General features: G+C 45.0%; 1 protein-coding gene across 3 annotated transcripts; it reads right to left on the bottom strand.

Moving 5' to 3' along the window:
• Positions 1-1428: 1428 nt before the first annotated feature.
• On the bottom strand, positions 1429-14178 carry KCNE2 (potassium voltage-gated channel subfamily E regulatory subunit 2). Of its 3 annotated transcripts, XM_084617697.1 has the most exons (3): positions 14101-14166; positions 3909-3986; positions 1429-2276 (listed from the first exon to the last, which is right to left on the bottom strand). In XM_084617697.1, exon 3 carries the CDS (start codon positions 2262-2264, stop codon positions 1887-1889), a length of 378 nt encoding a protein of 125 aa, XP_084473823.1. In that variant the 5' UTR covers positions 2265-2276; positions 3909-3986; positions 14101-14166; the 3' UTR covers positions 1429-1886. The 3 variants fall into 3 exon arrangements, with proteins under 3 accessions (XP_084473823.1, XP_084473824.1, XP_084473822.1); XM_084617698.1 differs by lacking the exon at positions 3909-3986 and having other exon boundaries at positions 14101-14178; XM_084617696.1 differs by lacking the exon at positions 14101-14166 and having other exon boundaries at positions 3909-4073.
• Between the last annotated feature and the right edge of the window lie 6216 nt (positions 14179-20394).

Here is a 20394-nt window from a genome sequence, read left to right on the forward strand (position 1 = left end):
ATTGCTCCAATCCACCCCCCCCACCCAGTTCCTGCCCTTCTCCTGTTCACCCCATTGCTCCTGGTCCCCATTTCAGCTCTTGCCTCCTCCCTGTCTGCTCCTATCCATCTGCACCCAGCTCCCACCCCCTTTTCCTATGTGCCTTAATGATAGGTGGTGCTACCAACTCCACCTATAGTTATTGTTTGAGCACCAGCCTGGTGAGGATTTACTAACATAGGAGAAGACGTAGTCTCTGCCTCGAGAAACCTGGTCACATTGAGCAGAAACCCACCCACCTATCCCCTCCCATGCAGGAAGAAAACCTAAAAAGTGCACCTGTGTGCAGGGGTGAAAGTGAGCTGGTAGAGGCCGGTACTGCGTACCGGGAAGAACCCGCACCAGCCCATACCCAGCCCACAGTAAAGCATTGCCGCAGCAGCCCTTTAATGTCCCTGCCCCTTTTGCTTCCCCTGTCGGCGGCCCTGCTGGTAGGGTCCGTACCGGCAGGGCCACCGGGGGTGGGGGCTGGGAAAGGGCAGCAATGTTAAAGCACTGCCGTGGCAAAGGACCTTGCAGTGCTTGAATGTTGCTGCCCCTTTTGGCCGCCGACGGACGGGGGGTGGGGGGCAAAGGGAGTAGCTGCCCTAGGGCCAGCGATTTAAAAGGGCCTGGGGCTCCAGACGCCGCAGTGGGCGTCTGGAGCCCTGGGCCCTTTAAATCAACACGGGAGCCCTGCGCGGTGCGGGCCAGCCGGATTGGAAGGGTTGGCTGGGGGATGCTAACCCCGCCCAGCCCCGGCCCTTCCACCCGAGGCCCCACCCCTTCCGGGGGCCAGAGCCACCCCGTACCGGTAAGTGGCCTCAGTTACTTTCACCCCTGCCTGTGTCTCTGGCAGGAGTACGGGCCGATGCTTGGGATCCTTACACCACTCCATGTGTGAACACACGCACACACACACACACATGACCTCACTGGTTCTCAGGGTCCTGACTGCCACATACAACATTGAAAAGTGGGTATAACACAGGTCTCCCATCTCCCAGCCTTCTCCACTGGACAATAAAAAAGAGGAGGGATTAACTAAGACAACTAACTAAGGAAGAATGGGTTATACATTTTAGAGAGCACCAGGCTTTATGAGAAAGATTTGGTTCTCCAAAGACTTCAGGCACAAAGGTGGAACCCCGGAAGGTGGGTGGTGCCCAGTGCAGATAACCCGCAGGTGCTTAAAGGATGAGGTTGGAGTTCTGTAGCATTAAAACTGGACTCTTTGAGGTATTGTATTTTAAATGTTTGTCTTGGATATGGAAGAATATCAAATTGAGAACTAATGGGAATTTGCATTGTAAGATCAATGTTATTCATGCTGAATGGATGGAGGGTTAGGTTATCTCCTATGGCTAGCACCATACAATATTGTTCAGACAGTTTACGTGTAAATTTATTTTACAAGATTTTATTATATTGTAAGAGATGAGCTCCAGCTACCCTGTTTGGATCATGATCCGGATTTTGAGCACCTTGAAGTTCCCGTGTCTTCAGATCTGGGGATTTGGTTTTGTCCATTATTTCGATTTGGGATATTCAGAGTCAGATCCACATCCAGATTTTAAATCTGCCCATAGTTTGGGGGCAATTTTGGTTAGGTGTTTTCATGCCTCTCTAGTGTCAAGCAGAATAGAAAATCAAACTAGAGTATGAATACTTCTCTTTCTCGGATGGCCGACTAAGTAGCCTCACCCAAAAATCTCACAGTGAAGGAGTAGATTTAATTTCTCTGGAACGATCTATACCTAGACATCTCTGGCTATTTATCAGACAATGTGATGGCAATTCAGAATCCTAGTGAAAACAGTACATTACGTACATGGCTTTATGGTTTGTTTGCCTTGATCTCCAAGAAATCAAGGCAATCTAGGGGTTGTTTTCTCCCTTACACTGATGTTTTCATGGATTGTACACTTCAAGTCGTCTTGATTCAGAATCTGGCTCTTATATTTTTCACCCCAATCATCAACAATGTACTGGTGATACGGGTCATTAGAGTGCTCTCTCCTCTTTGACTTCACCGTGCTCACAAGGATAGCCACAATAATGAAGGAGAACATTCCAATCATTACAATGAGGTACAAGATAACGTAATCAAAGTTTTCTGCATCAACTGTCGCTTGCAGCGCATCTTGTTCCTCTGTCATGTTCCGGCGCCAGTTATTCATGTAGTTAAGAAATGTGTTTTTGAAAACATCTTCCAATATCTGGGTGAAGTTTCGTAAATCCACCATATTTCCAGTGCACTGCCATTGAAAACAAATATATAGATATTTTTAATTCTGTACTATAACAACTGCAGGGTCAATTCCCTCAGTTAGCATAAAATTTAGTGCCAGTTTAGACCAGCTGAGGATCTGGTCCCAAGTGTCTGCATTTTACCATGTGTTTAGGGGATCAAGTGGGTCTCTACTCAATTTTTAGTTAAGTTCTGTTTCAGTCTGTACTCTGACAAATTGAAGAGCGTTGTCTAAGTTAGGACTCAGTAAAAGCTGAGTAAGACCGTTAGGATTTGGCTCAGTAGGAATGGTCAAATTCTGCATTGACTAGCAGCCAGGACAGTGCCATTCAAATCAATGGGGCTACAGAAGGTATATCGACACAGAGTTCAGCCACCCATTTCTTGTTTCATCTAAACAAATGAAAATCTGGCATACCCAAACGCAACACACACAAATGCATTTGTAAGAGCATAATATCCAAATATGTAGCCCCCCCCCTCTCCCCGCCCGGCCAAAGTGCTAGCTGAGTGCCAGGCAGAGTGAGGGACAGGAGGAAGGAATCCTGCTCTTCAGGCAGGTGTTGCTGCAGAGCTATTACCCAGAGACTACTGATGCACAGTGACTGCAGTACCCGCTGTGGCCTTTGCACCCCCAGGTGGGGTGGGGGGAGAATGGGAAGAGCGTGAAGTAGCAGATTCTGTAGTCCCAACCCAGAATATGTGCCCCTACCTGTCCCATTCTTGCTGCTGGAACATCTCATTGGAAATACAGCCCCCTACACCGCCCCCTCCAAATTTTGCCCTTGTTACATACTGGAACCACACCAAGTCCATGGCCAGAGGTCCCCCTCTAGCCAGGGGTAGGATATGCCCATAGTTGTATATGTAATATTTGATGCTACTACACAATATGCCACGTTACTGCATTTCTCTCTGCGCATTGTGGTGTATCATGATTGCAGTGGGAATTGTAACTTTAGATTTTCTTTGTCTAAAAGCTCAAACAAAATGTTTATTTCTTAGGGTGGTTTTTTTTCTTGTTTAAAATAAAATAAAAAGCTGTGATTGGATCACAACTTCACAGATATTTAAGACATGAAGGGCAGGCCCACTATGATAATCTAGTCTGACCTCCTGCATAACACAGGCCTTTGAATTTCAACCAGTAATTCCTTCAGTGGATATTATTCTTTGCTACTGCATGCATAAAAACTATCAAGCCCAATGAGTTGTGGTTGAGCTAGAGTATCCAATTCAATCTCAATGTAAAGACTTAAAGTGATGCTGAATTTACCACATCCCTTGGTAAGCTGCTGCAATGAGGAATTATCCTCTCTGATCAGAATTTTCATCCTATTTCCAATTTGAATTCTTCTAACTTCATCGTCCAGCCACTGGATCTTGTTAAGTCTTCATCTGCTCAATTAAATGGCCTATTACTATCACATATCTTTTCCTTGAATGGGTGTGTGTGTGCGTGTGTGTGTGTGAACACACATATTCACACAACTGTGTAAGATTAAGGTGACCTAATTAATTTTCTGTGAAAATAAGTACAATTAAAAATTGTCATGAACATTCCATTTTGTTTATTATTTATGACTTCCTGTGGAAAAGATTTTTCTATTGGAAATGAAGAATTATAAAAGAAACTTACCTCTTCTGTGCCTTCGTGTAATGAAATTCACAGCAACAATTGAGATTTTAAAACTTCACTTGCTAATGTTACAATAATCTTGAAGGGAAGAGAAAAATCTTCAGTTTCAAGAAACTGGCAGCTTGGACTAAGCTATATACTGGACAGTGAAATAACCACATTGTACTCTAGATTCTATGTTTATAGTAAATGAAACGTTAAATCTAATCTTACTGGAAAGTTAAATATTGGCTGAAAACTAACGTAATCTTAGCGGCTAACAGTGTACCACACCCTTTGAGTTTGTAACTACTGTAATACTATAAAGTTTAAAAGAACACCATGAAGGTTTTTAAGATTATAAATTGACATCACTTGTTCTGTATTGATCCATGATTCCACATTATAGGCAAAGGGTCAAGATGTGTTTTTTAAAAAATGAAAAAAAGGCCCCTTGAATAACTTCAGCGTGATGTGCTGAATACTGCATAGAGACACAGTAAAAGACCTTTTCTGCACAGCTGGTGTACTGTCACCCGAAGAGTAGAATTTTCTACTTTCCTTCCTTCCCTCCTCAAGTCACGACTATAAGCACCTTCCCTCTCCCCACACCCCCTCTCCCCCCCCCCAATCCTTCCAGCTCTTACTCTTTTCAAACATCATTTTGGGGTGTATTAGCAGGAGAGTTGTAAGCAAGACATGAGAAATAATTCTTCCACTCTACTCCGTGCTGATAAGACCTCAACTGGAGTATTGTGTCCAGTTCTGGGTGCCACATTTCAGGAAAGATGTGGACAAATTGGAGAAAGTCCAGAGAAGAGCAACAAAAATTATTAAAGGTCTAGAAAACACGACCTATGAGGAAAGATTGAAAAAACTGGGTTTGTTTAGTCTGGAGAAGAGAAGACTGAGGAGGGACCTGATAACAGTTTTCAAGCACATAAAAGATTGTTACAAGGAGGAGGGAGAAAGTTTGTTCTCGTTAACCTCTGATAATAGGACAAGAAGCAATGGGCTTAAATGGCAGCAATGGGCTTAAATTGCAGCAAGGTCAGTTTGGGTCGGACATTAAGAAAACTTCCAAACTGTCAGGGTAATTAAGCACTGAAATAAATTGCCTAGGGAGGTTGTAGAATCTCCATCATTGAAGATTTTTAAGAGCAGGTTAGACAAATACCCAGCAGGGATGGTTTAGATAATATTTAGTCCTGCCTTGAATGCAGTGGACTGGACTAGAAGACGTCTCAAGATCCCTTTCCAGTCCTACAATTCTGTGATTCCTCCTTCCTTAGCTTCCCAGTTCCTCTGCCCCAGCCTTGCCATTTCCTTTGCCTTTTCCCTAGGTGCTTCAGATGGTGCACCTTCCTTTTATTGGCCATCCAGCCTCCTTTTGGAGCTCACACTGCAGGAGATGGGCTCCTCAAGCATGAAGGTCTTCTGGCCACATCCAGTTTTCTTGCAGTGGATCTCCTCCCAGAGCCACAGCACCCTTTTGGCATGTTGAGCCCATGGCAGCACCTATATGACCACGGCCTACAGCCACCCTCATTTTAATTTAATTTTGGGGGATTTTTGTTTTTTTCAGGTGCAGACACCTTCACCTCTCATCAGCTTCCTACTCTGATGTCTACCAGATAGATCCTCCAGAAGTCCTCTACCCCTCCTTACACTTCCTCTTTGCAATGATTTATATTCCAAAGGAAAGCTCATGAAAGATGTCAGCTTGATGACAGCTCTTAACGGCGAAGTCCTCGTTTTTCACGTAGAACAGGTACAGCACAGGCAGAAGCTGGGCAAGCCTCTCCATGCTGGTCTCTTTAACATGGTCTCGACCCTGACCTGGAGGGAGACCATTGGTAGAGGCAAGAGGATGAAACTCATTTTTTAAAAAGTGAATTGCACATTAACTTTGCTTCTGAACAAGCACCGTGCAGAAACCGAGCTGAAAAGCCCTTACGTCACACCTTAGACATAGCAGCGATTTACTCCAATGGGGCCGAGACCTCTTTGTTGTGAAGGTTTGTAATGGTCTGTGGCCAGGAGAAGGATGCATCGGCCCCAGCTCAGAACATTGGACTAGGCACGTGCAAATACCTAGTAAGGGACAGTTCTTCCCCAAAAGAGCATTGCCATTTTACAAGGCGTTTTGCCCCTAAGCGATTCCCAGAGAAAATAGGTTTTCCAACACACCAACCTGTGAGGAGCTAGACAAAAGCACAAGTAGTCTAGTACCATACGATCAGCCTGCTCAGAGCATGCAAATGAATGCTCTTGGTATTAAAAAAAGCATTGGCCCCTGGCGAAGCTCCACTGAAGTTAGTGCCAGGCTGCCGACATTGCCATGGCTATTGCCATTGCTTCTGATGGATGACTCTCCTTGCATGAACATGTCCTAGTGCTGGTGGGCTCCCAGCAGCCTTTACAGCTACTGCTTCCATTTTGCTGCTTCCTGTGTGCATGGCCTTAGAGCTCACAAGTAGTAGGTAGTTGGCAACAGGATTCTCTCTGTTGTGCACCACAGGGACAACCATGGACATCTAACCTGACCTCCTGCATAACACAGGCTGTAGCCTTTCACCCTGAGACCAGGGCTGAATTAGGGCAATCCAGGGCCATAGGGACACCATGACAGAGGGGCCCCTGTGGAGTCCCCAACTGGAGTAGCAGTGGCAAGGGAACCTCCTACCCCCCTTCTCTTTTTAAGAGAGGCAAGAATAGCAGCATGATCCCTCTTCTTCCACCAAGGACGTCAGCAAGGGGCTCTTCTTCCCTTGGGTGCAGCAGGGACAACAACAGGGGTCCCTTTTCCCCAGCGGATGGGCAGGGATGGCAGCAAGTGGGTCCCTTTATTTACTCTGCAGCCAAGGTGTATCTGCTGGGGTGGCTGTTGTGGAGCCATGCCAGCGTGCTGGGTGTTGGAGTTCCCACTCTAGTGAGAAGCACAGGGATGTTCACCCTTCTCAAAGCTACTGGTTCAGGCTGTTGGCAGACTCAAGCAGATGTCCCTATATAGGTTATGCTTAGGCTTTTCAATGTCTTCTTCACAACCATGAGGACTAGAAACTTACTAAAAAAAAAAATCAAAGCTGAGATACAGATGAAATCACATGACTCCAAGTGGTGGGTGGCCTACAGAAGGACGTGTGGTGTCTCTGCCTCCATCCAGCTCTGTCCGCGGCTCCTGCATCCAAGCCCAACCACTTGTAGTTGAGAGGAAAGTCACCGTGAAACACTGCTAAATCCTGAGCTAGCCAGTCATTCTTTTTTCTGTGATTAGCTAGATAGATAACATGGAGCTGAATAACAACATTATTAGAGATGGTCTGAGCCATACAGTTTGGATCTGGCTTTCTAATATAGCCCACTTTAGAGAGAGGTCCTTTTGATCTAGGTCTGTGTCTGGGCTTTGAATGTCCCCAAAGGTCAGGAGTGTTTGGATTTGGAGTGCTGGGGAAGGCCTGTCTCTAAATATCTTAATAGTTGTATGTATAAAGTGCCCCACCCGTGAGGTGCTCAGGATTCTGTACAATATTTACTACTTGTTCTAAAACAATAAAAGTCACATAAACAAATGGAGGGAGGACTTCCAGGAAGAGAGGAAATGGGAAAGTTCTACCTAACAGGGCCACCAGTGATCATACTAAAACACCTTGGACACAGAGACATTTTCAGTGATTACTTAAAAGTGTGGCAGGATGGACTGAGAAGGGCAGTGAGTTCTACACACGCACACACACACTTGCAGCTCAATCATCTGCCAGTCTAAGCCATAGTGCATGGAGAATCCCTAAATGTAGCTGGGGTGAGAGTGCAAATACCCACCAGGACAAGTCTGAAGGGGACAGTCTAGAATACAAACAGATCCTATATCCTAAAGTGTTTAAAAACCAGCAGGGGCAACATTGATCTCAGTCTGGTGCTTTGTATGCAGCTGACATAGAGAATGCAAGGTGGCTGTGGTGCAGTCATGCTCTGTCCAGTGAATGGATGCGCTGTTCTTTTCAACACAAGCTGCACAGGATGGCATGGAAGTAATTACAGTAACTGAGCACTGTTGCCATGGCAGTATGTTTTGTTGCTGTGCCAGCTATCTGGGATAAATAAGGGTGTAGCCTGCACAACGTATTCACAGGAAAAAGCAAACGCAACCCATTTTATTTGGTCCAGCACATGCCTTCAAGAAACCTTGAGAGACTGGAGTTAACCACACCGACTACCCACCGTTTGATAAGCAGTGACACAAAGACAAATAGAGTCACCTCTGTGACCCCATGAGCCCCTCAGTGCCCACTGGCAAAGGGTTCATTGCCATGTAACAGCAACTCCCATCAGGCCTGACAAACTCACTACACCTAACACATTACTCTCATGATATTTATCTATAAAGAAGTCTCATAAGCTATCAGATGAAAACTTATGTCACACAGGTCATCACTGGCGTTGCATGATGTCTGTATGGCAGTTAATTAAAAAGTTGTATGTGTAGACTAAAAAAGTGTTTATAACCATGTAACCAAGCAGGGTGGATAAACAAGTCTTCCCCAGACAAAGGAAAGTTACTGGTCTGCCTTGGTGTCTGTTATGAATCAAGTATTGTGTAACCAACACAAAGGACACTATCTTCCGTGACTTCCATGACCTCCGTGACATAAACATAGCCTTATCCATCGCTGAGGGGACAAAGAAGTCAGCACCCTTTGTGTTCTGTGGTGGAGGGTGGATCCCCAGCCATGTTGGGTGAGTGACACTGAAAGGTTGCTTATCTTAGTCAAGGATAAGCCTCTAGAGCTAAGTTTTAGTCACGAGGAACTGTGATTATACTTTTGTTTTGTTTGTAACCATTTTCTGTTGCTATCATTGCTGCTTCGTGTCACTTCCATCTCTGTTCTTTAGTAATAAACTCATTCTTGTTTTTATGAGAAATTCATCACCGGGCTGTTATATGAGAGGGAGGAAAGTGTCCCCAGCTGAGCCAACAGGCTGGGGTGTGTTCCGTCTCTTTGGAGACAGCAAGCTTGGTCATTTCTGTGAGCGTCGCATGACAGGGGCTGGATGCTGCAGGGAGAGGCTTCTGGCAAGTTCGGGAACCAAAGTACACCAAGGCAAAGTTAGGACTTATGGAGTTCTCAGGTGTTTGCTTAGCTGACTAAGGGTGGCAGGTCACACAATTTAGCACCAACAAAGCCTTCTACAGCTAAGGCAGAAGGGTAGCAGGGTGACCTACAGTTCTGGATGCCCTGAGAACCTGTCACAGCCTCCTACTGATCACCTGCAATTCTTCTGTCTCCTCAGGACTGAGAATGGGATAGCCCTGCTGGAAACATTGTCCAAACATTCTCCATGGCACCCGCCGAGCTTGCTGAGTTCCCAGATCAAAACAAACCCAGAGGCGCGTCCTCACCACACTGATAACCTGCCCTGTAGTTCAAAATGATCTTGCCGAGTTGAACAACAGGGGAGATAGAACAGATCCTTCTAGGCACACCATATGTCACATGCCTCGCTGGAGATGTAGAAACCCTGACTAGCTTCTATCTTCCAGGAGTGATTGGAACCACTGAAGGGCAGTCCAAGACACAACAGCAACAGCTGTGCCAGAGCAAAAACCCACAGCCATTCCTAGCAAAAGCTGCTGAGAACAGTGGTTTTCATGTGTACAGAGCACAACATCTTTCTCTCCATGGGTCTTGCTCTTTTTTTTACTTTTAGCAGAAGAGTAGCTCTGACTTCTGAGCTTTACCCTAAACTATGCTTCGAAATTAAAAAAAAAAAAATCTTTAAATCATTTGGGGGTTTTGCATTAGTAGCTTTTGTCCAAGTGCATTCATTTAATGAAAGGCTTTATAGGTTTAATCACCACGCTGGGAAATGTTCAGGCCTGGGGGGGCCCTTGCACAAATGTTAAACTTTTCTGTACATTCTTTTTTAAAATCAAATGACCTTGCTGTTCCAAGCTCTCCCTCAACTGTGTGTTTAAACACGCAGACAAAGAAGCAAATAATTTGCCTTGTCAGCATCTAGGACTCTATCCTGCAAGGTGCTGAATGACTCCAATCTGCACTAAAGTCAGCTAGGGCTAAGGCTGACAAGAAACCACACAAGAATTGCAGAACTTGTAGGAGCAGGACCCTGCTGATTCACAAGTCAGACATCACAACAAAAGTGAGGTTGAGCACCCAGAGCCTTCAAGACATTTAGGTACCTAACTTCCACTGAAAACAATGTTAGGCACCTAAATACCTTGGAGAATTTGGATCTAAATGAATATGTCTATGAAGGCCCCAATCCCACAACTATATTCACACAGATAAGCCCCGGCCTACTGAGGAATTCTATTGCCTTCAGTGGCATGCCAAGTGGACTCGAGGGTCCTGCAATGAAGAGCGGATTGCTTGATCAGGGCCTGATTTAGTCACAGCATCATGACTGTAGAGAAAGCTCTCTCAGCAGGAAACAGGGACACGGAAGAGAAAGTAGATACATTCCCCGCAGAACAGAACAATGTGAGGGCCAACAAACGTTCTCTGATCCAGGTGAAAATGCATTTTCACCTGGGCTTCAAAGGTCGTTAAAGTGTGTCTGTTGCATTGAAACTGTGGTGTATTCACTGGGGCCTGAAGCCGGTGCCTTGTGTAAGCATGTTGGAATGAAATTAAAAGATGTTTGTAAATAATGGAAGCAGGCACTTTGCTTGTGACAGCTTAGGGTGGACCCTGCTTTTTGAATTGGAAGCTACACTTCAGTTATCTCTAGGGGAGCAGGGGACAATTGGAAATGTGCATACACATGCTTGTGCACACTCTACCCGTTTGAATTTGGCCCTGCACACAGTATAACCATGATTTCCCACAGTCAGCATGCCCTTACTAAGTAACAGTTTCAGTAACACAGCTGGGGCAGTGAAACAGATAGATTCAGTAGCGTAGATTCATTAGGGTCCGATGAAGAACAAAACTGTTGCCCCAGTTAGCACACACTGTGCACATGGTGTGCTTGTTTTCCCAGTGCCTTCATGGAGTGTTGTTGGAAAACACAGTTCTCTCCACAGAACCAATGACTTTTACCTTCCAGTATGAATGAAACCAATCCAAGATTATTAGGGGGAGGGAGCGGGAATGACAGTCTTGGGAGTAAAGTTGTGCCTTCTTCCATCCAGCCCCATACTCCTGGACTGTGCCCACAACTTGTTCAGGTCATTCCTAAAAACGTACCACTCTAGCTTTCCCTACACAAAAATGAGTGTTTACATTTGAATTTAAAAAATGAACTTGGAAACACTTTGACATGCCAGGCAATGCTCAGCCTGTGCAAAGGGCTAGCCCAGCATGAGGTCTGGGCACTGCTTGAGCCCTATTTTGAGAACTAAGTTGGCTTTAAGTGGTTCTCAGGCTTGCAGAGGGGGGTTGACTTCACTTCCCAAAGTACAGGGATAGCAATTCTCCCTGGCCCATTTGTAATCTGTGCTGGGGAGGTCACAAGGCTCCTTACAACCTCCATCCTCATCCCACTGGGCATCCACACAAGGGCCAGGCAGAATCTGGCCTCTAGCTGCTAAGAACCGAGCTGACCCTTCACCCCCGAATCAGAAAGAGCCATATTGTGTTTTGTGTTGGAGGGGTAACTCTCACAACGTTTTAGCCCAGGCTAGCTGTATGCACAATATGTGTCCAACGGGTAACAGTAATCACAACTTACTTCCTGCCTACCCATCATCAGAAAGGCTACTCTGATGGCACTTCCAATCTCATTTGAACCTGGAAATCTCATGCAAGAGCCTGACTGGATGAGATTTCCAGATCAAAAAGCTCTGCATACTGGTCAGACTGTTGAGATATTTATCCAAGCTGAACCTAATGAGCTTCACCCATGAATAGTTGCACTACGTGTCAAAGTTTTAGTGCAAAATCCTGTCCTCCCCAATGTAGCCATACAGAGGGGAGGGAGAGTGGCAGAGCAGGCTATGTGCGTGGCCCAAGAATGGCTTATTAACATAACTGTGGGCAGGCCACTACCTGCTATACCCTGCTGGGTGCTTTCGCAGCTCCTCTGAGAAGGAGCAGTTTGCCAGCCTCTGCTTCTGCCAGCTAGCACAATCTGCTCACAGCACGAGCTGGCTGCAGGCCTAGATATTGTCCCTAACCTTCAAACCACATCCCAAAGGACAGGTTTCAGAGTAGCAGCCATGTTAGTCTGTATTCACAAAAAGAAAAGGAGTACTTGTGGCACCTTAGAGACTAACCAATTTATTTGAGCATAAGCTTTCGTGAGCTACAGCTCACTTCATCGGATGCATTCAGCAAAGGACGTGGTACATGGACTAGTCTGTATACCAGACCCAAATCCTAGCTCTTCTGTAAACTTGGACCAAAGGAAGGAGGCAATCTTCTCCCTCTAGTCTCAGCCTGCGGGGTTGGACAGTGTGGGGGGCTTGACTGGGCTCCTCCCGGCAAGTGCATCTTGAGGGAGCCTGGCTGGGACAGGACTTGGCCTGGCTGATCGCACCACTTCAGAAGGGACAGAGCAATTCCCGGCCTCAGGACCAGCTCTAGCTGTGCTGCCGGCTCAGTCCAGCAGATACAATCACCTCCCGGCAAGGCCGGCGAGTACAGCCGGGAGGCAGGGCATGGGGGAGTGGGTCTCTGGGGAGTCTGAGGGGGAGGTTCTGGGCTGTGAGGGGGTGGGGAAGATCTGTGTGTGTTGGGGCAATAGGGAGTGGGGTTCTGTGGGGGGTGCTGGGCAGTTGTGATGGGGCTGTGGGCAGGGGAGTGCTGGGCAGGGGTGGTGTAGTGCGGGGCGCTGTGCACTTCTGGTGGGGGGGACGCTGTGCATAGTGGGTCCAGGGGGGGCTCTGGTCATAGGGAGTCGGGGTGGTGTTGGGCAAGGGGCTCTGTGGCGTGGCATGGGATCGCCCCCCGAGGGGAAGGGGCATGCTGGCATCACAGGGTCATTGTGCGTCTGGCAACTGCTGGTTTGTAAATAGTGCCCTCGCGCTGGGCTGGGTGGAGCAGGGCTGCCCCTGCCATGCCATGCCCCTGGCTGACCCCTCGATCTGAGGACTGACCTCCCTGCGCCATGCTCCATTGCCTCAATGGGGGCCCGCAAAAGGTTAATCCGGCCCTGCACCAGGTTCATATCGCAGAGTAGTTGTAGCAAACATTACCAATCTTTAGCTAAAATTTGGCCGTTGTGTCCCACACACATTAGAAAGGTTAGGGTGGAATCTGACTATTCTGTCTCTCTTCCTCCTCCTCTTCTTCCGTAGATGCCTTGAGAACAAAGTAATTTAGCGTGGCTTCACCTGGGGTTCTTTAAAGCAGGAAGCAGTGCAATATAAGAGTGATAGATTTTTCTTAAAAAATTAAATGTCCCTCTTGAAATGAGACTGAAAAAAATTCCAAATAAAACACTTCAATGAACTTTGCTTTTCATGCTATTTAAGTTCTGCATCCCATCAGATTTACTCCACAAAATTGTTCATAGAACATAGAATATCAGGGTTGGAAGGGATCTCAGGAGGTCATCTAGTCCAACCCCCTGCTCAAAGCAGGACCAATCCCCAATTTTTGCCCCAGGTCCCTAAATGGCCCCCTTGAGGATTGAACTCACAACCCTGGGTTTAGCAGGCCAATGCTCAAAGCACTGAGCTATCCCTCCCCCCCATGTCCCCATTTTGTATGTTTTTAAAGTGCCTTTCTGTAAGTGGGCTCATAAACCCACTTAAATAAGCCTGTTAGATGTTGGGATTTTGTTTTTGTTTTCGGGGTGGTGAGAGAGGCAAGCCTATAAACCAGTTCAAATACAGCTTGGCCAAGATAAACTGTAAACCTAATGCAACTGGTGAATGTTTGCTCCCATTCCCCAAGCTACTGTAAAATATCATTTCCAGGAGTGATACCAGTCGCTGCATCTGCAAACAGAACAACTTCTCAAGTGGATGCGCCTCCTGCTGGAGAACCTTTATCCATCGGCTTTTAGATGTTATCCTTTCATGCTAAGCACATAGGCCGTGAAACATGTCTTAAGCAACCACCAGAAGCATCAGCAAACTGGTGTTTAAAAGGCAATGTTGAGAGCTAACTCCAAATTCTAAATTTGATACTCACCCACTTGTTCCATCAATTCCCTTATTTATGGCATATTTTTATACTATCCCCTGCCTGAGAAAGTCTCCCAGTAGATGTTTGCTTTCATTAAAAAGTTAAAGGTTTCTTACATTTTGAAAAGGACCAGGACTCAAACCTGTTCTCCCCAAGCTCTCATTGACTCCTCAGTACCAAGTCTGTTTCCTCAGTGGGACATGGAATTGCTTTTTAACACTGGTCCACAAAGACTTTGTATGTTTCGTTTATCTGTCCAGGTCTCTGTTTACTCTGTGACATTCACCCCTGTGCACAGCTGGTGTATCACACTAATGCTCTACTTAAGCCCTCAAAATAGGGTTTCAGTGGGACTGAATAGTACATACACTATGAGCTGCCCCTGCACACAGTGCTGAATATAATCCATTGTAAATGTTGAACAATAAGATATTTCCATGTTTTTGAATCTGAAGACATTTTTAAAATAATAGATCTTACCTCGGACATCCTGGAAAGGGTTAATCAGCCCTCAGCAGTTGCTATGGTGGATAAGTCCTCAGCCCTATAGGGCAATGACCCTTCCTTAAGAGTTTGTTCTAGTGATGTAATTTAATATCCTTGCTAGTCATGAGCCTGATCTAAACCTCTGAGCCAAACTCCCCTGAACTCAGGTAATCGTTGGAATCTGAATCCAGATCTGGCCCATATATGTATCTATATAACAAGCTGAACCAAATCCCCAGCTCCAATACTTCTGAATATTGGGATCTGTATAATTGTGATCTAGATCTAATGATTGTAGCTTGAATCCATCTCTGATCCATGCAAGGAGTTATAATGGGTAGTGTTTCCATGCAGCTTACTACTGGTGGTCCAAAAACCCAAACTGCTAAATCCAAATTTGAAAACATTTGCAGCTTGAATTTTAAAAAGGCTTGGATTGGAAGCAGCCCTAGCTTTGGTTTTGGATTTGCCAAACAAAAACTTGAATGAGAAGCCTTTGCAAACCAAATCGAAAACGTGGTCTCCTTAGCCCCTCTCTAGCCTTCAGGGGTCTCATCTCCAATGCAGAAAAGTTTCCATCTTGGTCAAGCAGAGGAAAAACAGATCATTTTGCAATCTTCTGAGCAGCCGGGCCAAAGCTGTAGAGCTGCCAAGCACTCACACTTCCCATTTATGTCAATGTAAAATTCATGTGATTAATATCATCTGCGTTTGGCATAGATGAATACAGGAGAATTTGGCTTTGCAGATGGGCAAACGTGTCACAAAGCAGACTACTTTCCTAGGAACACTAGCTAAACATAATGATAAATGATGAAGACACTTAAGAGCCTGATGAGATATAAAAATCGCTAGGTCCTTGGAGTGCTGCCAGTGAAGAGGAAACTGATTTAATCTCTTTTAGAGAAACATTTGTTTCTCACAGCCTGAAAACTGATTTCTGGAAGGACTTTATATGAGTGTTTTGAACACCATAGATGATACAGGGCCCACAAAACCCATCTGGCAACACTATTCTAATTACCATTTCATACTTGAAGGACCTGACTGAGACTATAGCTTTACAAGGACATCAGGAGAATAGGTTTTATTGAAAGCAGTTAATTTTCTTCCCTCTCTCCCATCCCCAGACATCTGTCCAGCAGCCCAAGTCAGGCTTAGAGAGCTTTGTGGTGTCCCCAAATGGCTGTTTGAAAGAGGGAAAGGAGTCATCCATTTTGTTCCCAGTTAAAATGCTGATTAATCTTGAGACCTAAGGAGGAAAGAGCTGAAAAAAGGGCTATGGAGAAAGAAGCAATGGGTTGACTTTATAGGGGGTAGTTCGTTTTCCTTATTCTTGCTGCAATGACAGATTTATGGCTGGGGTTTTTAAGGGAGTTTGGTACTTTAATTACCTAACTATTCTTGTTTTACACCCTTTTTACTGAACCATTTGGCAAATGTAATGGATGTTAAAAGCTCTATCTTTTAAGTAGATGTTTGCTGAAAGTAAATAAAGATACAGTTTTGTTCATATAGCTCTAAAGAAGCTGGAGTCTTCCACACACATTTCATTTGGTGTGAGGTTTTTGAGTAACTTGGAACTTGGTAAGGAATTTTATCTAGCAACGTTAGAACAACATGCCCTGTACCGTGCAGCATCCCAGAGATGATAGCACTCGTGGGAAGGGTAATCACATTGCTTCTGAAGGACACTGACGCATTCCTTCATAGTGATAGAGAACCTCCCCTGATTAAGAGAGCAGGGCTGGCTCAAATCATGTGATCACAGCAGGCCCCATATATTTTGCGGCTGTGCTCTGTCTACACTATCTCCTGCAATCTACAGTACTTATATGGCCCCTATTGACATATTTTCAATGTATTCATCCCCACACCACCCCGTGAGGTAGGAAAGTGCTGTAATCCCCATTTGATAGATGGGGAACTGAGACAAAAAGAGATTAAAGCCTTGTCTACATGTGAAAGTTAATCTGGAATAAGGTATGGAGTGAAGTTAAAGCTGATTAACTATTCCTGATTAACTCTATGTATGGATGCTCTTATTCTGAATTAACTTCCAAAGTGGATGAAGAGCATCCACACAAGGTGTTAATCGGGAATAGCTACCCCAGAATAACTTGTCCTGTAAACCAGGCCTACCTGACTTGACCCAAGTCACACAGGGAATCTACAAAGCAGGGCATTGAACCTGCGTCTCCCAAGCCCCAGACAAGTGCTTATACCTCCTCTACTGACCCCACATACCCTCTCACTGACACCTTGAAATACTGATTTGGAACCTCACCCTTCCATGTGAAGACCCATATAAATCCCTCACTCTTGAGCTGACAAACCCTCCTCTCCCTAATGTGCTATGTGGGTTAAGAAAGTTTTTCTGAGATTCCCCACCTGACTTTGCAGGGGGCTCCATAAAACCTAGGCCTTGCCCTGAATAAAGGACAGTTACCTGCTGAGGGTTTTTTAATTGATCACTAATATCACATAATATGTAGCTGAACCGCAAACAAAGTGCAGAAGCCCCACACCTGAACACCCCCAAACTTTGTGGAAGTGAAGACCTGACTGTAAGCCAAATTTGGTGGCTGGAACTATCCTACAGTAGGCTGAACTAAATGTCCCATTAACCTGAGGAAACTTTCAACCAATACAAAACTTTGCAGCTCACTTCCATCTCCATTGTACAGTTTTGACTGGTGCCCATCAGTGCAGCATCTGAGCTCCTTCCAGGTTAATTAGATTGCCAGAGCCAAGGCCCTAGTGGATTTCAAGGAGTCTTCAGCTCTACTCAAGTGACTGTAAGACCACAATGTGGTTTTAAATAACCATGCACAATTGTGTCTGAAGATTAGCATCATGTTCAGGGTCATGATGAATTCAGTCCAGATTTAGGATGTCAAGGAAATATAAAATATACTGCTTGTATCCCTGTTCTAGAGAGCAGGGCATTTTCAAACATATACCACTAAACGCCACCAAAGGCTGACGGAGATACATAGAGAATCGCAGAACAGTGGACACAAAGGGACAAGTTTAAATGATTCAGAGACCTTGTACACACTCGGGAATAGCCTTGAGTCAGCAATCAGTGTAGTTGCACCAGTGCTGACTTCAACAGCAGACAAAGGCAAGCCAGGGTTTACACCGACTGAGTTAATCAAGGTTTACCCCCTCCTTGGTATAGTGTTACACCCATTGTGCACTGGAGTAACTGACTACACAAGATGCAGGGCAGTGGTGAGTCTGGCCCCATGTGTCTAAGTGTTTAGTTAGACTCAGTGTTCCAAACTGAGAAGTGATGTGTAAATTACATATTGGTAAGTGGGAGAGAGTCCAGGAGATCCTAGAGAAAGTCAAAGAGTATCTGCCTGACTCTAAGTTGGTATATACATGATCAGGGAGCCAGAAGAAGTTAAAAATTACATTCGCTTAGATTCACCACTGAATTTGGCCTGGAGTATCTAGCTCATATTTATCAGGAATCAAAGTGCAGAGAAATAGGTAAATATTTTTCTTCTCTGTGAGCTGATCTGTATCAAAAATGTGACTGACCGTAATGCTTTAGAAAGTGGATTGAATAGATAACTAGACTGCCCCTCATGTTGGTGCATCATTTTATCAGGTCATAGCTACATAAACATGATTCAGCTGCAGTGTTTACCCTGAATCTATATAAAGCAAATGAGGAATAAAACAGGCAACAGTAATATATGTCAGTTGCCATTTTCAGAATGACCACATGGTGTCCCCACAGTGCTGTACTGCATTACTTAAATCTACCAAGGACCATGATTCTCATTGGTAACACATCTCAATACACACACGTATAAACCTTTGCACAGCATTGATTTGACCCGTAGTTATGTTTAGACCTACCAGTAAAATAGTCATGACCTCAGTCTGCAACCAAACCAAACAAAGGGTCAGGCATTGTAGTGAGAATACTGATGATTAGAGTCGGAGCACTTGCACTTAGGGTAAAACGAAGCACAGGTGAAAATTCAGGCCTGGGGGTTGAAAGTATGGTATATATCACTATGAAATAAGACTGTTTTTCATGCCTGGCTCTCAAAGCACTTCACGAGGACGGTATGTACCATTATCTCCATTTTACAAATGGGGAAAACTGAGGCACAGAGCAATTTGCCAACGGTTGCCCAACAGGCCAGCAGCAGAGCTCAGACTAGAGTACTAGTCCTGTCTTTAGCATCAGTCCAGTGTTCTATCCACTGGCTCAGACTGCTCGTTTCAAAGTCAGGTGATGTTATGATTGTGTTTGCTGTGTCCTTGCACCTTTAAATGTAAACTCTACCTGCCTGGGACAGTGGTGTGAATCAATTCAATCGCTCTGTGTCCCACAGTCTTATTTGTTCTTCCTTTCTTTGTGCCATTTTCTTAATCTCAGATGCCATCCAGACTGGCTCAAATGCCCTGGTTCCACGGGGGAGCTGCACCTCTGGCCCCTTTCCAGGTTTCTCTGAGTGCACCTCTACAGGTATCAGACCTGGTGCTCTTACCTTTCCTAGGGTCGAATCCCACAATTCTCTCACTCTTAGACCAGGCCCTGGCCTACAGCCCCCTGTGCACCAACCGTGATTACTCAGCAGGACTGACAGGGTTTGGCATCTGCACATCTTGGGAGTCGGAGACCAAAGCCCTGTCTAATCTTAACAGCAGGGACAAAGCAAAACATCAGAGAAAACAGAACAGGAGTACTTGTGGCACCTTAGAGACCAACAAATTTATTAGAGCATAAGCTTTCATGGGCTACAGGCCACTTCATGGGATGCATAGAATGGAACATATAGTAAGAAGATATATATATACATACAGATAAATTGGAAGTTGCCATACAAACTGTGAGAGGCTAATTAGTTAAGATGAGCTAAAACAGACTCCAACGAGAAACTGCTGAGCTTGAATTAATATGCAAACTAGATACCATTAACTTGGGATTGAATAGAGACTGGGAGTGGCTGGGTCATTACACATATTGAATCTATTTCCCTAAGTTAAATATCCTCACACCTTTTTCTCAACTGTCTAAATGGGCCATCTTGATTATCACTACAAAAGTTTTTTTCTCCTGTTGATAATAGCTCATCTTAACTAATTAGCCTCTCACAGTTTGTATGGTAACTTCCAACTTCTCTGTATGTATGTGTATATATATATATATCTTCTTACTGTATATTCCATTGTATGCATCCGATGAAGTGGGCTGTAGCCCACGAAAGCTTATGCTCTAATAAATTTGTTAGTCTCTAAGGTGCCACAAGTACTCTTGTTCTTTTTGCGGATACAGACTAACACAGCTGCTACTCTCAAACCTGAAATAAGAGAAAACAGATTTTAAAGCAATAAAACAGCTACATGCATGTCTGTCTCACCACAGCTCAACATCCCTCTGGAAGCTTAGGGAGACTTGACTTCGTCAAACTCTACCCTACCGGGTATCTGTGTCAGTCTGTTCCCCATGAGCAGTGCCCTACGACTATGAGACCTGGGGACAGAGTGTACCTTTTTAACTGTATAATGGTCTTTGACTCTGTTGGCTCCATGCACTGGCATACCAACTCTTGTAACTTGGCTGGAGCTTGGAAGTAGCATCTTCCCAGCTAACAGCTCTGGCACTGTCCCTTAATGATCCTCCTCCCCTACACACACACACATGAACTGAAAGGTTGCTAACCTGGAGTCATTGTGCTGCCTTTCTGCTATTTTCCTAGCAGCCCTGCTATTAAACTAAACCAACATCTACATATAGTAAACATTCCAGTAACCCAGTATAGCCATACAGCGACTATCCCAGTCACCAGTTCACATGCAGTACCCGTAAATTATTACAGATCAGCTCCCCATCCTTCACCATGTGGAATGAAGCTTAGACCAGCAAGCACATTTTAACATCCTGTCCCGTAAGC

The sequence above is a fragment of the Lepidochelys olivacea genome, assembly GCF_965140295.1.
Source record: "Lepidochelys olivacea isolate rLepOli2 genome assembly, chromosome: 1".
In the NCBI taxonomy this organism is placed as follows: Eukaryota; Metazoa; Chordata; order Testudines; family Cheloniidae; genus Lepidochelys; species Lepidochelys olivacea.